This window comes from Cetorhinus maximus, chromosome 19 (assembly GCF_964194155.1).
Source record: "Cetorhinus maximus chromosome 19, sCetMax3.hap1.1, whole genome shotgun sequence".
Taxonomy (NCBI): Eukaryota; Metazoa; Chordata; class Chondrichthyes; order Lamniformes; family Cetorhinidae; genus Cetorhinus; species Cetorhinus maximus.
The window spans coordinates 94,581,468-94,601,135 of NC_135897.1; the positions used below are offsets into that span (position 1 = coordinate 94,581,468).

At 42.6% G+C, this 19,668-nt stretch overlaps 1 protein-coding gene across 1 annotated transcript; it reads right to left on the bottom strand.

Moving 5' to 3' along the window:
- Positions 1-354: 354 nt before the first annotated feature.
- On the bottom strand, positions 355-16,922 carry LOC144694121 (extracellular calcium-sensing receptor-like). Its single transcript, XM_078564478.1, is given in 6 exon segments — positions 355-1,271; positions 2,541-2,664; positions 6,076-6,303; positions 6,611-7,438; positions 11,891-12,263; positions 16,705-16,922. Coding segments are annotated over 6 exon segments (2,688 nt in total).
- Positions 16,923-19,668: the final 2,746 nt, after the last annotated feature.

A 19,668-nucleotide genomic window follows, 5' to 3' on the forward strand; every position in this document is an offset into this window, starting at 1 on the left:
TGAAACTTCCTCTGAGGCGCTAAGAGAAGAATTCTAGCTCTGCTGGCTCTCTGGAGAACAGTATGACGGCTAGATGGTTTTTAAGCATTCCCAACAGCTTCCGACTGGTTTTGCCTGTCAGGAAGACGCAGCAGTTTCGTCAACAAATTGTGGGTTAAAATAAGATTAGGGTAACAGTGACATGATAGGGACAAGGCTTGCGAAAATCTTTAAAGCCACAGCTTTTCACGTAAGAGTCTCCACAGCCTGCAGCACCGTAAAGCTTAAAATCAGCATTAGTGGGAAATGCTCCCACACTTTCACTCCGTTTCCGTCAGATGGGTAGAATGCTTTTGGCGACATGTATATTTTGACTTAACTGGTTCCATTTCTATCTGGTTTGGGGATCAGGTGCTTTTTGGTGTTCTCTTCTGGTTTTAACAGTATAATGTAACATTTTGGAGCAAAGATACAGGTCAACAACCCAAATCTCGATGCTAAAATTGCAAATATTTCCACAGCAACCGTCTATTTTCCGGGTGTGCTCACATAAGCGGGGATAAAAGTTACCCACACTGCAAAAAAGATGATCATGCTGAATGTTATAAATTTAGCTTCATTGAACTTGTCCGGTAATGCCCGGGCCAAGAAAGCTAAAATTAAACACACACAAGCTAACAGCCCGATGTAACCGAACATACAGCAGAAAGCAGCTGTGGAACCCACATCACAATCAAGGATAATCTTTGCACTTTGATACTTGGTGTTTTTAGTTGGGAGTGGAGGAGAGGTCACCAACCAGATAACACATATTAGAACTTGGATCAATGTACAGAGAAAGACAATTGATCTTTGTTGTTTGGGTCCGAACCATTTCATGACGTTACTGGCCGGTAGGGTTGCTTTAAAGGCCATCAGGACTACCAGAGTTTTACTAAGGATACAGGAAATGCACAGAACAAAGCTAACTCCAAACACAGTGTGACGCACCATACATGACCATGGCGTTGGCTGTCCAATGAATGCAATGGAGCACAGAAAACACAATATCAATGAGATTAACAGGAGGAAACTTAATTCCGAATTGTTGGCCCTTACAATGGGAGTTTTAATTAAATATAAGAAAACAGCTGCAACTGCTCCTGTGACACAAGCTCCAAACAGTGAAACCGCCGTGAGTGTTATTCCTATTTCGTCCTGAAATGAGAGATATTCAATTTCTCGTGGTATACATTCATTTTTTTCATCATTTGACCAGTGATCTAATGAGCAGCTCACGCATTGAACAGAATCTGTAGAGGGACATAAAGAAAAATAAATACTCAAACATATTTCTCCTCTTTTGAATGATCTACATCGCTGTGTTTTAAATTAAGGACGGTTAAAAACTTATGAAAAAGGGCCATACGGACTCGAAACGATCACTTTGTTTCTCTCCCCACAGATGCTGCTCCACCTGCTGAGTTTTTTCCAGAATTTTCTGTTTTTGTTTCACATTTCCAGCATCCTCAGTGTTTTGATTTTAACAATGGCTTATGGTGTTGGATTTACCGTAATTTACACACGGTGCTCAAATTTCCTTTCAACTGTCTTGCAAAAGAAACATTGGAGAGGTTGCATAACGACCGCCCAATTTATTACCACCCATGTTGTACCGACAAAATGGCATTTTTACTTGACAAAATTTCAACTTGCTGCCGGAGTGTTTCCGCAATAGGTTGTCTACCCATTTATGGAAGCTACGAATTTCATTAAATTTCCATTAAAATCAATGTGAAGCGCAATTGGATGTTTCTGTAATGGATCCCCAGTGCCAGTTTATACAAAAATGGCATGTTGAAAATCAATCCTCGGGGTCGCTTTTACTGGTCCATATTATGTGCCTGGTGGACGTTAATTCCTGTGCTTCCTCTAGCAGATGCCTGTTATCTGTGCGCGTAAATCTGATGGACGGTGTCATCTGGCATCTAGGCAGGGAAGGGAGTTTGGGCGGCTGCCAAGCAGGTGAGGGAGTTTCCTGAGAGTTTCACAGCAAGGAAATGGGAAGGCAGCAGGAGAGGCTATGACATTCCTTGCCGGGCGCCAAGTAAGACTACTCTTCTTCTGACGCCAAAAATATTACACGCCCAACTTTGGAAAGCCGCATGTATATGCAGACTAGCATCAGCTTGGGAAAATGTCGCAGCAGATTGAGTGTTTAGGCCCCAGTAATAGTGCAATCAAAGACCCAGGGACATCCCAGAATCCTGTTTTAAATAGATTAATGTAACGTCCGCCTATTTCTGGCGGGCCCTCTAAGCACCAAAACGCGGTGAATACTTAGAATGGCTATCAAAACGATTATAGCAGACACAGGGCGATAAGACAAAACGCTCAATTTTAAAACCTGCTCTGCTTCCAGGTGTGTAATTCTGGTGTACGCTAATGTAACTGATTTTAGCGAGCACAGCAGCAGACGGGCTAACATGCACACATAACCATGAAAGGAGAAAGCAGCATGGTTCATGTTACGATTCTCATCTTTCATGTAACGTAATTAATGCTGTGTCATAATTGGATACCTGTTTCGTTACTAATTTCCCCATCAGCACATGGTAAACAATCGAAGCAAACAAGAGACTGGCCCTTCAGAGCTGCTTTTCTTGTCCCTCTTGAACAGCTGTCACTGCAAACTGACAATGGTGCCTGCGGAGAAAGGGAAACTGCGTTTGAGGCTGTTTTATTCCACCCACTTAACCTGGGCAGTATTTATCGCAGTTTTCAAAATGATTTTGTCACGTGGTATTAAGCAAGTACTCTTCGACATTATTTGTCTACAGTTTAGAGTAGTTTCCCTTCCTCCTGTATCCTTTTATAGAATACTTTTTTTTTCACTTTTCAGGGCTAGGAGGTGAATGCATTAGAAAGGCTGGCTGTACTTACAGTTTATCAATCACCAGGTGGAACTAGATGCAGTCAAGAATACTGAAGGAAGTAAGGGTGGTACTTTTTGAGGCTCTGCCAATAATTTTTCAATACTACTTAGATACAGGGGTGGTAGAGGATGACTGGAGAATTGCAAATATTCCAGCACTTTCTGCTTTTCTTTTTTGCACATGTTCCAACCTGTTCCAAAAGGTTTGTAAGGATGAGCCTAGCATCTGCAGGCCGGTCAGTTTAACCTCGGACTAACCAGTTTCCAGAAACGATATTCTGGGACAAAATTAAAGGTCACTAGGATAAATGTGGATTAATTAAGAAAACCATCAGGATTTCTTAAGTGCTAATCGTGTTTAACTAATTTGAGTTTTTTGATGAGATGGCAGAGAGGGTTAATGAGAATAATGCGGTCAACAAGATGTACATGGACATCCAATAGAATACCACATAAATGGCATTAGCTGAATTGCCATTACAGAGAGCCAGTCAGGACACGACGAACCGAATGGCCTCCTTCTTTGCTGCAACCCTGCTATAATTCTATGAACCCATGGCAAGTTTGTCAGCAAAATTGGAGCCCATTTTACGACCACAGTTGATGTTATTGCTGAGCAAGCCAGACCCCAAAGTGAAACCTGTCTCACTGATCATAAACTTACTTTTATTGTGAAAACGAGGAGAAGGGGCCTCAAAGGCATAGAACTCCAGTAAGACCTTTAGAACTTTAAAAATTAAAAGATGTATTAGAAAGGAAAAAAGCATGAGCGCACAGGATAAAAGTTACACAATTAAAACAATGTTACAGAACAACCCCCAAAGAAACATGCTTGGTCAAAAATACACAATTAACTGCCTTCCTGGCAAGAACCCCTTATAGATTTTTAGCCACAAAATCTAGTAAATATTGCCCAAGTCACGGAATTGTCGCCACCTTAATAAAGGTACACCTCACGACTTCTCAGACACTTCCACTCTGATGTGGAATTCCAAAAGCAGGTTGAGAAACAAACTGTTTCCTAAAACGTGGACTCTCCTGGTTTAACAGAAGGTTGCTGCTCCAATTCAAAACATTCACAGCTTCTCAGCAGCTCTGACACTAAGAAGCTGTCCTTCAGTGCACCCCACCTCCACCCCACCCCCCACCCCCCTCCGCCCACCACCCTTCCCCCCGCCACAGCAACTCTCAACGTTTAAATGTCTTTATCCTTAAATATCTCCCCCCCAGCCACCCCCCCAACACTTTCACCTCAAGCTCCTTTGCCCTCAAACAACTCTTTGAAGCTCAACTTTTCCAAATATACAAATGTTAAGTGTTTTCTATTTTGCCTCTACTTTCCGGTCAATAAAATGTAATTTAGCTTCCTCTCTTTACTCGTGGAACTCCTGTAAAATGCAAATGTTCCCTGTCACCCCTGAACTCCTTCTTGAAATTCAACGGCTGAAAAATCAATTTCCCAACTTACCTCAAAATGCAATTTCAGATCCAACCTTTTTACTGTAACTCAATCCCACCATAACCTCCCATTATAAATATACAAATCCAGCACAGTTAACCTTTCATCTCTTAGATCTCACAGACTAGTAACCTTCCCCCTGTTTAATTAACCCTGGACACACACAAACACACACACACACACACACACTCACAGCTTTCAACTCATGAAAACAAAATCACAAAATTATAAAAATTTACATCTCTCATCACACCCATGGAAATTCAGGGGCAATGACAGCGTGGATATGAAATAGGCTGAGTGACAGGAAGCAGAGGTTAGCTGTGAGAAGTTACTTTTCGGTTGGTGGGCGGAATGGGGTTCTCCCGGGTGGGGAGGGTTGGTGGATGTGGAGGGTGGGGGGAGGATGGAGGGTGGTCGGTACTATGACCGCTGCTTTCCTCATTTCTCTTTATGAACTAGACTTGAGTGTGCAGGACAATGTGTCAAAATTTTCAGCTGACGAAAAACATAACAGTATTCTGAACGGTGAGGAGGACAATCATAGACATCAAGGGGGCATAGACAGGTCGGTGGGGTAGATGGACGCGAAATTTGAAGTGATATGTTTTGGTGGGATGTACGAGGAAAGGCATTTTAAAATAAACACTGAAGTTCTACAGGAGGTGAAGAAGCAGAGGGACATGCTTGTATATGTGCACAAATCGTTGAATGTAGTAGTGCATGTTGAGAAAGTGGTTAATAAAGTATGCGTGATCCTACGTTTTATAAATAAATGCATATAGTACGAAAACAAGGAAGTGAACCTTTAAAAGCCACTGTTTCTGCCTCAGCTGGAGTATTATGTCCAATTCTGGGCACCAAAATTTCGGAAGGACGGGCGGCATTAGGGAAGGTGCAGAAAAGATTTACAGGAATGATTTGGGGTATGAGTGACTATAGTAAAGTAGATGGATTGGCGAAGCTGAGACTCTTCTTTTTTGAAGAAGACGAAGCCGCGAAGAAACTCGATATGAAACGCTTGGGCAGAGCAGATATGGATAAATTGGCGGAAAGATCAAGAACCAGTGGACACCGATTTAAAGTGATTTAAAGAACCAGGGTGACATGAGTAATTGAGTCAAATCTAAGGAATGTAGATAAGGTAGCATTTTTTTAACGTTAGCACTGGATATCGGCAATAACGTTTTCATCTCCTTTAGCCAAGTAGCTATCAAGCATTCAACATTACGGACACGATTTAATAATGTAGGGAAAACGAATAAAACTCAAGCAAACAGCGGTAATCTACCGTTATTTTACAAGGTGATATTTCTATCATTATGGCAGGTGTAATGAACGTAATGAGCTCTGGCTCCTGAACAAGTTTTCCACCTTGCAAATCGCCGGCGCCAGAGATTTTTCCACTCCATCGTCCGTACAAATGGCACTTTGATGCAAAGTGCTTTGTTTTTCTAAGGTTGGAGCCGAGGTGCAATACTGGCACATATTGAAAGTCACACTCTCCACCGGAAGAACAATCTGATGCTCGTCGGTTCTTCTTGCTGATTCTCGTGCCTCAAGTGGGAATTGTCCTATTCTCCAACATCAAATCCCTCAGTTTTTAATGGAGATGCAATAAAAATTCTGCCTTCTGATTTATTTCGGAAATAAGATCAAACATAGTCTACAGAGACTAAGAAAGTGGCGGAAGGCCAAGCGCGCAGCTTCAAAAGGGACTTACCGAGTTTTGACCTCCATGCCAGAAGATGGCGCTTTCATCCAACACGAGACTTTGTCCTTCCGGTAGCGCTGCATCATATAAGCCAACCTTCACAAAATCAACCGTGCCATCAGCGCGCCTCTGCCAGTTTATCAGATCATATGATGCTATCGGATCTCCGTTACTATCAAAGCTTATTTCTTCGTCAAATTTATTCGTAAATTTAACTTCTTTCAGATAGTGCAAAAGCTTAATAAAGACAAAACATAAAGCCTTTGTGAATTTTACAATTATTTTCAATAGTGAAATGAGTGGGCATGGAAGGTAGAAATTCTAAAAGAGCGGCATAAGTGAACGTGCTGAACTTCGTACCACTGGAAATATATAGCAACCGTTCCAGGTAGACACCGGTGGAATGAAACACAAATGGTGACTTGAATTTCTACTACACAACTAAGACCTCTGGCAGATGTGTTTATAATTTGTTGTAAATAATACGTTTTTGTTGAATTCGATTTTATTCTTAGCGATAAAGAAACTACAAAAAGCCTCTCACCTGCCATGGTACGATGTTTGATTTTTGACCACATGTTTTGTTGATAAACGGGCCTGTTCCATTTTCACAGGTTTGTAAGTTATGGAGGGCGTGTGCTACTGCGTATACCGCTTTATAAACGTTGTATGAAACTCTTAGCTGTGACACATCGGTGTATATGTTCTTACTTGAGTTCAGGCTCTCTGATCCTGTGCATGGTTTGTTAGAAAGCAGCCATTTCTTTCGCCCTGATGTTTGGTCACGTGACTTTACCTTGCAGTCAAAAACTTGTTGCCAGAATTCCTTTACAAACGGATTGCCTGGTGATGTGGAAGGATGAAGCTTGACCAAAAACTCTCTGAGCCCTGGAATTTCCGCCTTCCTGATTCCAAAACCAGTTGTTCCAGTCAAGATTTCCTGGCTTTCCTCTGTCCAAATTAGAGACGATGTAATCCAGGCTTCGCTCGCTATCAACTGGAGGTCGGTAATGTTTCGCCGACTGAGTTCTTCAATCAAAGCGAACGTGTCGCTCTCTCCACAAAATAAAATGATCACTTTTGCCGATGACCTTTTGATCGTATCTACAATCTGAGACATTCTGTCACTGGCACGGCCGGAAGGGATAAATTCCATATAGGCGATGCACACATTAGAGTTCCAAACTCCCTCAGCGAACGATTGAATACCAAACCGGCCATCAACCGCAACAGCCCCAACCCAGCTCCATTTGAAATAGTGTATAAGTCTGAGCAATGCTTTGATTTGAACGGCGTCACTGGGCACTGTTCTCAAAAACGTTGGAAATTCATGCTTGTCGCTCAGACAGACGCAGGAAGCAAAGTAACTGACCTGCAATGTAAGCAGATGTCAATAAACTGTGTTAATGAAGCAGGGAAACATGTGATTATATTCAGTTCCAAGTCACTAAGGGAAGGCATTTTTAAAGAAGAGGCCCATGAGTAGCCAACCAAAGATGAACAGTTTGTCTGAAATTTACTCGACATTATCTTAGTAAATGGATTGTGGAAATCACAAAATCATAGAATCGTAGAATAGTTACAGCAGAGAAGGGGGCTATTCGGCCCATTGTCTCTGTTTCGACTCAGCTAATCCCACTCCCATATTTTGCCCGTAGCTCTGTATGTTTTCCTCTCTCCAGGTTATTGTCCAATTCCCTTTGGACAACAGATCTAAGTATTCGCCCAGCACACTCTCAGGCAGTGCATTCCAAGTCCTAACCATGCGATCTGTATAAAAAAGTATTTTCTTTGCTCATGTCACCTCTCGTTCTTTTGCCCTTCACCTTAAATCGGTGTCCTGTGGTTCTCGGGCCTTCCGCCAATGGGAAGAATTTTTCCCTATCTACTCTGCCCATACCAGCACCCCGCCCCCTGTCGCCGCACCCGCCCCACCCCACCCCACCCCGCCCCTCCCCCCCACCCCCCACACTAACACCACCCATGATTTCAAAAACTTCCACCCTATCAAACTTCTCCTCAACCCTCTCTTCTCTAAAGAGAAGAGGCCCAGCTTCTCTAACTTATCCGGGTAACTGAAGTCTCTTATCCTTGGAACCATCGCATCTGTTCATGACAGTATCGGTAGGAGTGACCAACGCACAGTACTTGTGGAGACGAAGTCCTGTCTCCACATTGAGGATGCCCTAAATCGTGTTTTGTGGCACTACCACTGTGCTAAATGGGATAGATTTTGAACACACATAGCAACTCAAAACTGGGGTATCCATGAGGCGCTGTGGGCCATTAGCAGCGGCATAATTGCACTCGATCATAATCTAGAACCTCGTGGCCTGACACATCCCCCACTCTACCATTACCACCAAGCCAGGAGATCAACCCTAGACCAATGAAGAATGCAGGCGGGCATACCAGGAGCAGCACCAGACATCGATAAAAATGAGATGTTAACCTTGTGAAGCTTCAACAAAAGACAACTTGCGCGTCAAACAGCCTAAGCAGCAGAGGGAATCGGTTCCACAACCAGCGGATCAGATCTAAGCTCTGCAGCCCTGCCACATCCAACCGTGAATGGCGGTGGACAATTAAACAACTCACTGGAGGACGGGGCTCCACAAGTATCCCCATCCTCAATGATGGAGCAGCCCAGCACATCATTGCAAAAGATAAAGATGAAGCATTAGCAAAAATCTTCAGCTAGAAGTGCTGAGTGGATGATACATCTCAGCCTCCTCGGGAGGGACCCAGCATCACAGAAGACAACCTTCTACCAATTCCATTCACTCCACTTGATATCAAGAAATGGCTGAAGGCACTGGATCCTGCAAAGGCTATGGGCCCTGGCAATATCCAGGCAATAGTACTGAAGACCTGTGTTCCAGAACTTGCCACACGGAAAGCCAAGCTGTTCCATTACAGCTACAAAACTGACAACTGCCTTACAATGTGGAAATTTGCCCAGCCATGTCCTGTACACAAAAAGCTGGAAAAATCTACCCTGGCTAATTACCACCCCCTCAGTCTACTCTCAATCATCTGCAAAGTAATGGAAGGGGTCATCGACAGTGCTATCAAGAGGCATTTGCCTGGCAATAACTTGGGTTCCACCGGGGCCACTCAGCTTTTGGCCTCATTACAGCCTTGGTTCAAACACGGACAAAAAAGCTGAAATCCGGAGGCGAGGTGAGGGTGACTGCCCTTGACATAAAGGCAGCATTTGACCGAGTGTGGCATCATGGAACCCTAGAAAAACTTGAGTCAATGGGAATCAGGGGGGAAACTCTCCGCTGGTTGGAGTCATACCTATCAGAATGGAAGGTGGTTGTGGTTGTTGGAGGTCAGTCATCTCAGCTCCAGGACATCACCACGGGCATTCCTCAAGGTGGTGTCCTGGATCCAACCGTCTTCAGCTGCTTCTTCAATGACCTTCCTTCCGTTATAAGGTCAGAAGTGGAAACATTCGCTGGTGATTGCACAATGTTCAGTATCATTCGTGAATCCTCAGATACTGTAGCAGTCCATGTGCAAATGCAGCAAGGCCTGGACAATATCCAGGCTTAGGCTGACAAATGGCAAGTAACATTCGCACCATCCAAGTGTCCGACAATGACCATCTCCAACAAAAGAGAATCTAACCTTCGCCCCTTGACAGTCAGTGGCATTACCGTCGCTGAATCCCCCACTATCAACATCCCGGGGGTAACCGTTGACCAGGAAGTGAACTGGACAAGCCATATAAATACTGTGGTTACAAGAGTGGGTAAGAGGCTAGGAATCCTGCTGCGAATAACTCACCTCCTGACTCCCCAAATCCTGCCTACCATCCACAAGGCAGAAGTCAAGAGTGTGATGGCATACTCTCTGCTTGTCTGGAAGCGTGCAGCCCTAACAATACTCAAGAAGCTTGACACCATCCAGAGCAAAGCAGCCCGTTTGATTGGCACCACATCTGCAAACATTCACTGCCTCTACCACCGACAAACAGTGGCAGCAGTGTGTACCATCTACAAGATGCACTGCAGAAACTCTCCAAGGCTCCTTAGAAAGCACCTTCCAAACCCACAACCGCTACCATCTAAAAGGACAAGGGCAACAGATACATGGGAACGCCATCATCTGGAAGTTCCCCTCCAAGTCACTCACCATTCTGACTTGGAAATATATCACCGTTCCTTCACTCTCGCTCGATCAAAATCCTGGAATTCCCTCCCTAACAGCACTGTGGGTGTACCTGCACTACACGGACTACAGCAGTTCCAGAAGGCAGCTCACCACCACCTCCTCAACGATAATTAGATATGGACAATATATGTTGGCTTAGCCAACGCCCACATCCCGCGAATGAATAAAAAAAACTTTGGTAAATATTTCCTGAATCCGCTCTTATGTCTTCTATTCCACTCGTAAAATCTGATTCCCAGGACTGGACGCAGTACTCCAGTTAAGGTTGAACCAGTGTTTTATAAATATTCATCATAAATTCCTGGCTTTTGTACTCTATGCTTCTATTTACAATACCCAGGACCCTGCATGCTTCATTTCCCCGCTTTCTCAACCTGTCCTGCCACCCTCAAGGATTTGTGCACATATTCCCCCAATAATTTTAAACAAGTTACGGTATGATCTCAAATAAAGTAGGAGTGTGATGTGTGTGATAAATGAATGAACCAAGGCCAATGTCCTAGGATTCCTTTCAAGAAACTTGCAAATGTTGTATTTTATGCGTCTTTTGTTTCCAGACGTATAGACTACCTGCTATAATCTCCTTAAAGCATTATGAGTGGAGAAATAGAAGAGAGTATACATCAATGATCATGAACATTTCCTGTCTTGAATATATTCAGTGATGTGCAACAGCTTGACTGCAACATTAGAAACCAGTACATGAATGCACATATTAGAAACGCGGTCTATAACACCGGCAGAGAGACGGATTTAGGTGACTAATTTGGGAAATTCGCCCTGATGTAATCTGATCGGTCACTGCAAAGTGACGGATTCTCTGCTGAAATCGCGTTTATTCGTGATTTCCAGTTATCGTGGCTGATCCTGAGAACCCCCAAGGGAATAAGCAGCTGCTCAGTTGGGTCTTATTCACTCACTCATCGGGCACACTGAGGAAACGTCTTCATCTGCCCATATTAATGATTCCCGGAGCCCGGCCGGGATCAATGGAGGAGGAGGTGGAAACTCATGGGTCGGTTAAAGTGGTAATATTCTAAAAAGGGATGGGCCACAGAGATATGGACGTAGATACAGGTGAAACATTAATGGGTACACGAGGCCAGAGAATATTGACAGAAAATCGTGGTGGCACAATGTGTCGGTTAGGCCACAGGTTTTATATTTTATGTGACTTTGGCATTTTATTATAGGGAGAACATGCGAGGTGTGTCAAAACAACGCTGCAGATTCGCTAAAATAAACGGGGGGGTGGGGGGGAATGACAGGCGGTAAATTCTGCCAATGAAAAGGGGAAAGTTAAAAATTTGTAGTTATGAAAGTGTTTCAGGCCAGAGGATAAATAGCCAAAAATTGACTCGATTATTTGGCGGATGGTAACAAAATCACTCAGGCTGAAAATTAACACGAGACAAAATGTAGTGATGCTTAAGAAATTGTTTTTTTTTTGCCTGAGATTTGTTAGAGGAAGGCATGCTTCCTCAACTGACTAAAGATGAAGATACATCAATTGCTTAATAGCTTGAAAAGGAAGACTACAGCTGGATACAGGGATAATGCGGGAAATTGGATTAGAGTACACGGAACAACGAACAGTTAAATAGCCAAAGGTCCACTGTGCCGAAACTTCTCCGACTCTTACCAAGGGAATTCCAAAAAGCCCCAAAACTCTTGAAACCGCGGCAGATCGTGAAGATCCCGCGTCACCTATTATAAGAGGCACAAAAGAAAAAACATGACAGGTGTCATTTGAAAGAATCCTTTCATGGCCATTCAATATCTGGAAAGTCCCCTTAAGCGCTTCAGAGGATACGTCACAACTGTCCACAATCTTGTAACCTAACGTTGTGTTCGGAAGGAAAAATGGATCCCTGTTTATTTCCTCAATAGTGAAGATCATTGTTTGGACCCAACGCAGTGCACGGAGGTTGAACCTGGAACACAGAAATATTTGTCTCCAAGTTGATGTATCTATAGGTTTTGCTTTTGTTGCCTTTGTTTCAAAACATGCATAACTGGTACAAGTTATAATTACAACAGGGCTTTGTAATATATTGCAAATAACCACATATCACAGCTGGAGGCGAGACATTTTTAATTGTTCATGAAACGTTTCAATTTCGATGTTTCCAGCAAAGCTCCAAACAAAGTCCTATTATTACAATGCAAAGCGCTTATTCAATATTGCCGTCTTTAATTCAAATCCATCTTTCAAAAATCTGGCATTTAAATTTCATATTGATCAGGGACTTATGCATCTGGAATATGATGACATAAAAACACAACCGGAAATGCCCAGTCCAGTTGGAGAGCGGCACAAAATAGTTTAGTGCTGCTTATTATATTTGAAAACAAACGCTTCATTTAGGAAAACCATAGCGAATATTGCGTCAGTGAATATTATTTCTTCCCCCTCCTTTCCAAAGGACATGCCCGGAATTCTCATCTTCTTCCAAATCTCTGCCATAACCTTCATAGGAAATGGGCTGAGGTAGAGCAGGGGGTAATATTTTCTTCCCAGGAGTATTAGCCGAAGTTGCGTAGATGATCAGGAAAGCTCCCGCGAAATTTCTATGCAGTAGTCTCTTATTTGATGTGCAGATCGTCGACACCAGTTTCATTGACTAAAGTAGTTTTCGCCATCGAATAATTTACACATTAAAATACTCCAGCACGGGGCAGGCGGGTTTAAAGCCTTGTCATTCTATACCCTCGCCCACCCTATGTTACGGCAAGAATCATTGAATGGTTCTCGCAAAGGGAACCAGTGCCAAATTTGACAGTTTTCATACCATTAACAGCGGAGTAACTTGAAGCATCTGGCTGAGATCACACCAGTGCACACTTGCGATAGAATTGTTGAAACCATTACAGGCGGAATTTTATTCGGCGCAGGTGTAAAGCGGGCGATATGAGATTGGTTGTGCATTAAGCAACCCGCCTATTTCTCCTTTCTATTGTCTTCATGCTAGGAAAGGGGAGTTGATGTGAAAGTTCACCCATTTTCGCACTGAATTGCAAAACAGGCTCGAGAGGCCTATTCGTGCTCCTATTGCTTATATTTTTATAAATTATCCGTACCTGAAAGACGAATGATCAGATATCACCCATTTTATTTCCTGTTTAAGTGAAATTTTTGAAGCATAAGCGACTGAGCTAAACATTTTGAGTATTAATGATTCTGTTTGCAATTGCTACACAAAGCAAAATTGCTATATAAAACTGAATGCTCGGTTAAAATTCGATGTGGGTGTAAAGCGAGTATCAGAGAAAGGCTGTGTATTATGGACAGCAGGCCTCATTGGAAATGAAAGAGATATTCAATCTGATTTTATCAGTTGCACACTCCCACCTAAATTTGCCCTGTAGTGATGTAGTAGGACCAGCAGTCTAGTGGTATGGACTAGTAATCCAGTGAATGTGATTTCATCATCCGCCATGACTCTTGTTGAATTTGAATTGAGTTTAGAGAAAATGCTGTTATTAGTAAATATATAAATGAAACTGCTGGAATATCTCAAAAACCGAGCAAATTCACTAATATCCGTTAATGAATGCAACCAGATTTCTTAATCTGGGTTGGCACATGAGCAGCTCTATTCCCACACCAAAGTGGCCTAGCAAGACCCTCCGTGGTATCAAACGCCATCATTACATTTAGGTGGCGACTAGCGATAGATAATAAATTCTGACCTCAACAGCACGCCAAAATCTTGAAAATTAATACAAAATAAACGTGTGCCTGTGTTGTAGTTCAATATTACCCTAATTAACTTCATTTGATGGAAACATGGAATGGAAATAATGGAATACTTAATGTATTGTTAACGTTGCTAATTATGCATTGTTAAGAGTTAGAGCTAGTGCACCTATATTACCACTAAAATATTATTCCTACTGTGGGGTTTTACATAATCAAATAATATCATGAATATGTTTCCACTTGTTCTGATTCATAACTTGGTTTAAAAATTACAATGCCACTGTCAACGAGATAAAAAAATATTAATATTGTGCTGCTAATTTAAAAATTGACTGATATGTTTAAACGTGTTCACTCAGAAGGTCACTGTACGATCATATTTTCGTTTTCACATGTTAAAGTTAAGGTTTTTAGTGTTATGGTATTATTACTCCCAGTAGGCAGTAACAAAACCATAACACTTTCTGCACGCACCTTCGTTACTGGCTGCAGGCAGCACCATTGCGCGTTCGAGAAAACCCGCATAGCATTTTTACTTTTTGTACTTAAAGTTGTTGCACACTCTTCAGCCTCACACACAGGCATATTACTTACTGTCAGCCGCGCTTTAGCTCAGAGGGTAGCACACGTCCCTCTGAGTCAAAACGTTGTCAGAAATATAGACACATAGAAAATAGGAGCAGGAATAGGCCATTCGGCCCTTCAAGCCTGCTCCGCCATTCATTATGATCATGGCTGATCATCCAACTCAACAGCTTGCTCCCGCTTTCTCCCCATATAGTTTGATCCCTTTCGCCCCAAGAGCTGTATCTAACACCTTCTTGAAAACATATAATGTTTTGGTCTTAACTACTTTCTGTGGTAACGATTTCCACAGGCTCACCACTCTCTGGGTGAAGAAATTTCTCCTCATCTCAGCCCTAAATGGTCTACTCCATATCCTTGTTGAGTCAAGCACTACTCCAAAGGCTTGAACACAAAATATAGCTTGACCATTCCAGTGTAGAAGGAAAGGGCGTCTTCACTCTCGAAACTGCCGTCATTCGGATGAGAAATTAATCAATTGACTCTTTTCGATGGATGTAAAATATCCCATGGCACTATTTCAAAGAAGAGCAGAGGAGTTATTCCTGCTGCTCTGGCCATTATTTGGCCTGGACCTGCATCACTAAAACCAGGACAACTCCACCCCGGCCAATAAACGAAGCAACGGTCTAGTTTCTATCATCAATGAAGTGATGGAGGGTGTCGTCAAAAGTGCTATCAAGGGGCACTTAGCAATAACCTGCTCACTGACTCTCCGTTTGTGTTCCGCCTAGGCCATTCAGCTTCTGACCTCATTACAGCCTTGGCCCAGGTATGGACAAAGGACTGAACTCTAAAAGCGAGGCGAGGGTGACTGGCCTTGACATCAATGCAACATTTAACCGAACCTGGTATCCAGGGGTCCGAGAAAAACTGGATTCAATAAGGGCCAGGGGGAAAACTATCCACTGCTTGGAGTCATACCCATGGCAAAGGAATGTGGTTGTGGCTGTTAGAGGTCAATCATCCCGGTTCCAGGACACCACTGCAGGAGTTCCTCAGGGTAGTGACCCAGGCCCACCTATCAATGACCTTCCTTCGACCATCAGGTCAGGAGTGGGAATGTTTGTTGATGGTTGCACAATGATCAGCACCATTCGGGATTGCTCAGATACGGAAGCAGTCCGTGCCCATATGCAGTAAAGCCTGGACAACATTCAGGCTTGAGCTAATAAGTGGCAAGTAACATTCACACCACACAAGTACCAGGCAATGTTGCATTCCAACAAGGGAGAATCTAATTGCCACCCCTTGACATTCAACGGCATTAGCATCGCTGGTTCCCCTGCCATCAACATCCTGGGGGTTACCAATGACCAGGAACTGAACAGGACCAGCCATAAAAATATTATGACTACAAGAGGAGGTCAGAGGCTGGGAATTCTGTGGCAAATGACTCACCTCCTGACTTCCCAAAGCCTGCCCACAAGGGAGAAGCCAGGAGTGTGACGGAATACTTTCCACTTGCATGGACGAGTGCAGCTCCAACAACACTCAAGAAGCTTGACACCATCCAGGACAAAGCAGCCATCTTGATTGGCATCCCATCCAGTACCTTCAACATACACTTCTTTCACCATCGATGCACAGTGACAGCAGTGTGCACTATCTACAAGATGCACTTCAGCAACTCAACAAGGCTCCTTAGATAGCACCTGCTAAACACGCGATACCTACCACCTAGAAGGACATGGGAATCTGCAAGTTCCCCTCCAAGCCAGCCACCATCATGACTTGGAAATATATCGCCGTTCCTTCACTGTCGCTGGATCAAAACCCTGGAGCTCCCTCCCTAACAACACTGTGGGTGTACCTACACTACATGGACTGCAGCTGTTTAAGTAAACGGCTCAGTGCCAATTTCTCAGGGGTAACTGGGGATGGGCAATAAATACTGGTTTAGCCAGCGAAGCCCACATCCCGTAAAAGAACTAAAAAAAATACGAAAACAGATTATCTAATCATTTTCACATTGCTGTTTGTGGCAGTTTGCTGCGCAAGGGGCAAATGCTGCGTTCCCTACATTACAACAGCGGCTATACTTTAAAATATGGCTGTAAAGCATTCTGAAACCTCCTGTGAGAGTAAAGGACAGCATATAAATGCTGTTTTATTTTATTTCTTACGCAAAGTGATCACTCACACTGGGCAGCGGGCACTGGGCTCACCCTCGGCATCGCACCTCTTCGGGTTTGGTCTGAAATGAATTATTCACAAGAATTGTTCTGAAATGGACAATGAATAAGCCGCCCAGAACAACGTCTCCATCCTGCATCAATCCGCGAGTGATAAAGTTGCCTTGACGTCTACAGGACGCTTCAGCTACAGAAAGCCTTTGTTCGAATATAGTTAACAACCAAATTCCGCCCACAATATTAAATGGCATCATAAAACCCGCTCAAGTACTGAGAGGCGATTACTTAAAACAATTATCTATCTCCTTACTCCACAGGCAGCCTGTGTATATATGCATGATGGATCTGGAACAAACAGATATATAATACTTTTTCTCCCAGAAGACTACCCAGATTGCCCCCACTACCCTGGGAAATTATTGCATCGGGGACCTTTTCCCAATGCCCGGAGCTAGTACAATTATATTGGGAGTTCAGCCAATTAATATTAATTAAGCATGACATTCCGGCTGATATTGAAAAGGTCTGCACGTGACGATTTTATACAATTCTGCAGAAACTGCTAAGCACTGATTTTTTTTTAGATTAAAATGAAAAGCAATCTGCTGAAGCTAAGTTGTTTTCCTATCTTTCCGCAAACGACTATGTTAACCTTTCTCATCAGAATGTCCGTTTTTAATACCTTGATTTCCCTTCATAGTATCTTACAGCACAGGAGGATGTCATTCAGCCCATCGGAGACGGGCCGGGTTTCTGAAATCACAATTCATCCCATTCTCCTGTACTCTCCACGTAGCACTGCAATTGTTTCACTTTTAAATTTATATTCAATTAATTTTTGAACGTTTTTAATCATCTCCCAAAGCTCTTTTAGAAAATGTATTCCAAATTATAAGAACTAACTGAGTAAAAATATTCATTCCTCTACCGGGGCCTTCTTGACAATCAGCTTAAATCTCTGTCTTAAGGTTACCGACCCTTCTGTCAGTGTAAACAGCTTATTCCTGTTTACTTTATCAAAACTCCTTCATAATTTTCCATAGTTATATTAAAGCTCTCCTAAACCATCCCTGCTCTCAAAATAACAACACAGCTTCCCCAATCTCTGAACATAACTGAAGCCCCTCATGTATGGTTTACTTTGGTAGATCTCCTCTGCATCATCTCCAAGGTCATGCAAAGGCCAGGCATTGTCCACAATACTCCCGTTGATGTCTAACTAGTGATTTATAATGGCTTACTTAGTTTCCTTGCTTATGCCCTCTGTGCTTCTATTTATAAAGCCAAGCATCTCGTGCGCATTTTATCAGGATGATCAACTTGACTTGTCAGCGTTAAAGATTTCTCTCTGTAAACCTTCAAATCTCCCTTTTCCAGCACTCCCTATAAAATTTAACATTTAATTTGTGTTGCCTCTCCTCTTTTTCCTTCTTTTCCTGGCGTATTTTATACAAAATAAGGTTTTCCAAGAAATATGCACGACTTCAACGACCTTATAAAGACATTCCAATCCAATTATATTGATTTGCTGTTTTGGGGATGTTGGATTGCCCTCTCCAATTAAGTTAACATAATAATGGTAACCTACTACTGCCTCTTCTAAAACTGAAACATCCACTATTTACCTTTCAGTCAGCGTGTGTGTAAAATTTGAATTCTACCACTGATAGTCATAGAATGTAACAGCGCAGAGCAGGCTATTTTGTCCATCACACCTGTACTAGATCTTGTGAGGAATTTTCCAATGAGCCCCAATTTTCTGCTCTACCATACATCTCGGTATTTCACTCATTCAATTTTCTATCCAATAACTTTCTGAAAGTTATCATTGAATCTGTTTCCATCACCCTTTCAGGAAGTTTATTCTGGATCAATTGTTTTTCCTCCCTGTTCCATTTTTTGCCAGTTACCTCGATCTGTTTCCTCAGTTTACAGGCCCTTGCGCGACTGAAAATAATTGCTCTGCATTTACTCTCTAAAATCTCTTCATGCTTTTAAATGCCCCTATTACATTTCACTTAACCAACTCTAATGTAAAGAGCCAAATCCAGTTTCTCTAGTGTCTGCAATTAACTAACATCTTGTCCATTCTGACAAATCTCCTCTCTAGGGCCTTGACGTCTTTCCTGAGGTGTGGTGCTCAAAATTTGTCACAATACACCAAATGGGTTCGAGCTAGTGTTTTATAAAGCTTTAGCACAATGACCTTGCTTTTGTACCAAATGCCCCTAGTTATAAAAGTAATAACCCCAGAAGTTTTTTTTTTAACCAACCATCCCCACTTGCGCTGCCATTTTCAAAAATTGATGTACAGGCTACCCCAAATCCCTCTGCCCATTGGTTCAATTAAAATGAATCCCTTCACAACTCCCTGCATTAAATATCGCCCATCTTGTGCCTGCACACTTCAACTGCCTGTCTATGTCCCGCTGAAGTGTATTCCTTACTATTTACAACATTCCTGAGTTTTGTGTAACCTGCAATGTTGGAAATCATGCCTTGTATGCCAACGTACAGGTAATTAGTACACATCACGAAGAGCAGTAGCCAAAACAAAGACGCCTGGGGAAACATGTCAGAAAGAAATTGGGAAATTCTTCTAAGCTGCCGGATCCAAGCAGCCCTGAGTAAATTCATGACGTTTAATATGCATGAGAGGAATCATAGAGCCTTACCTGCAAACTGAATAAAAATAAAATGCATCATGTTATAATATAGTGACGAGAAACTGAAAGAATTTGAAGCATAGAGAACAGCTATACTAGTAGAAGAGGGACTACATGCAGTAGCGATGGTTGTTGTAAGGGGCTCAAACATAGTTAATTTAGTTGGATGTCAAACTTTAAACCAAGGCTTGTTACAAAGGCCTGTTTGTGGAACAGACTGTCTAGTTGATGCAAGTAAATGCCAAGTAAAACTGCTATCTTCTCAGAGTAAAGAAAACAAATAGTTAATACAAGGGAGAACTGCAAAAAAAAATGCAGGAAGACATCAACA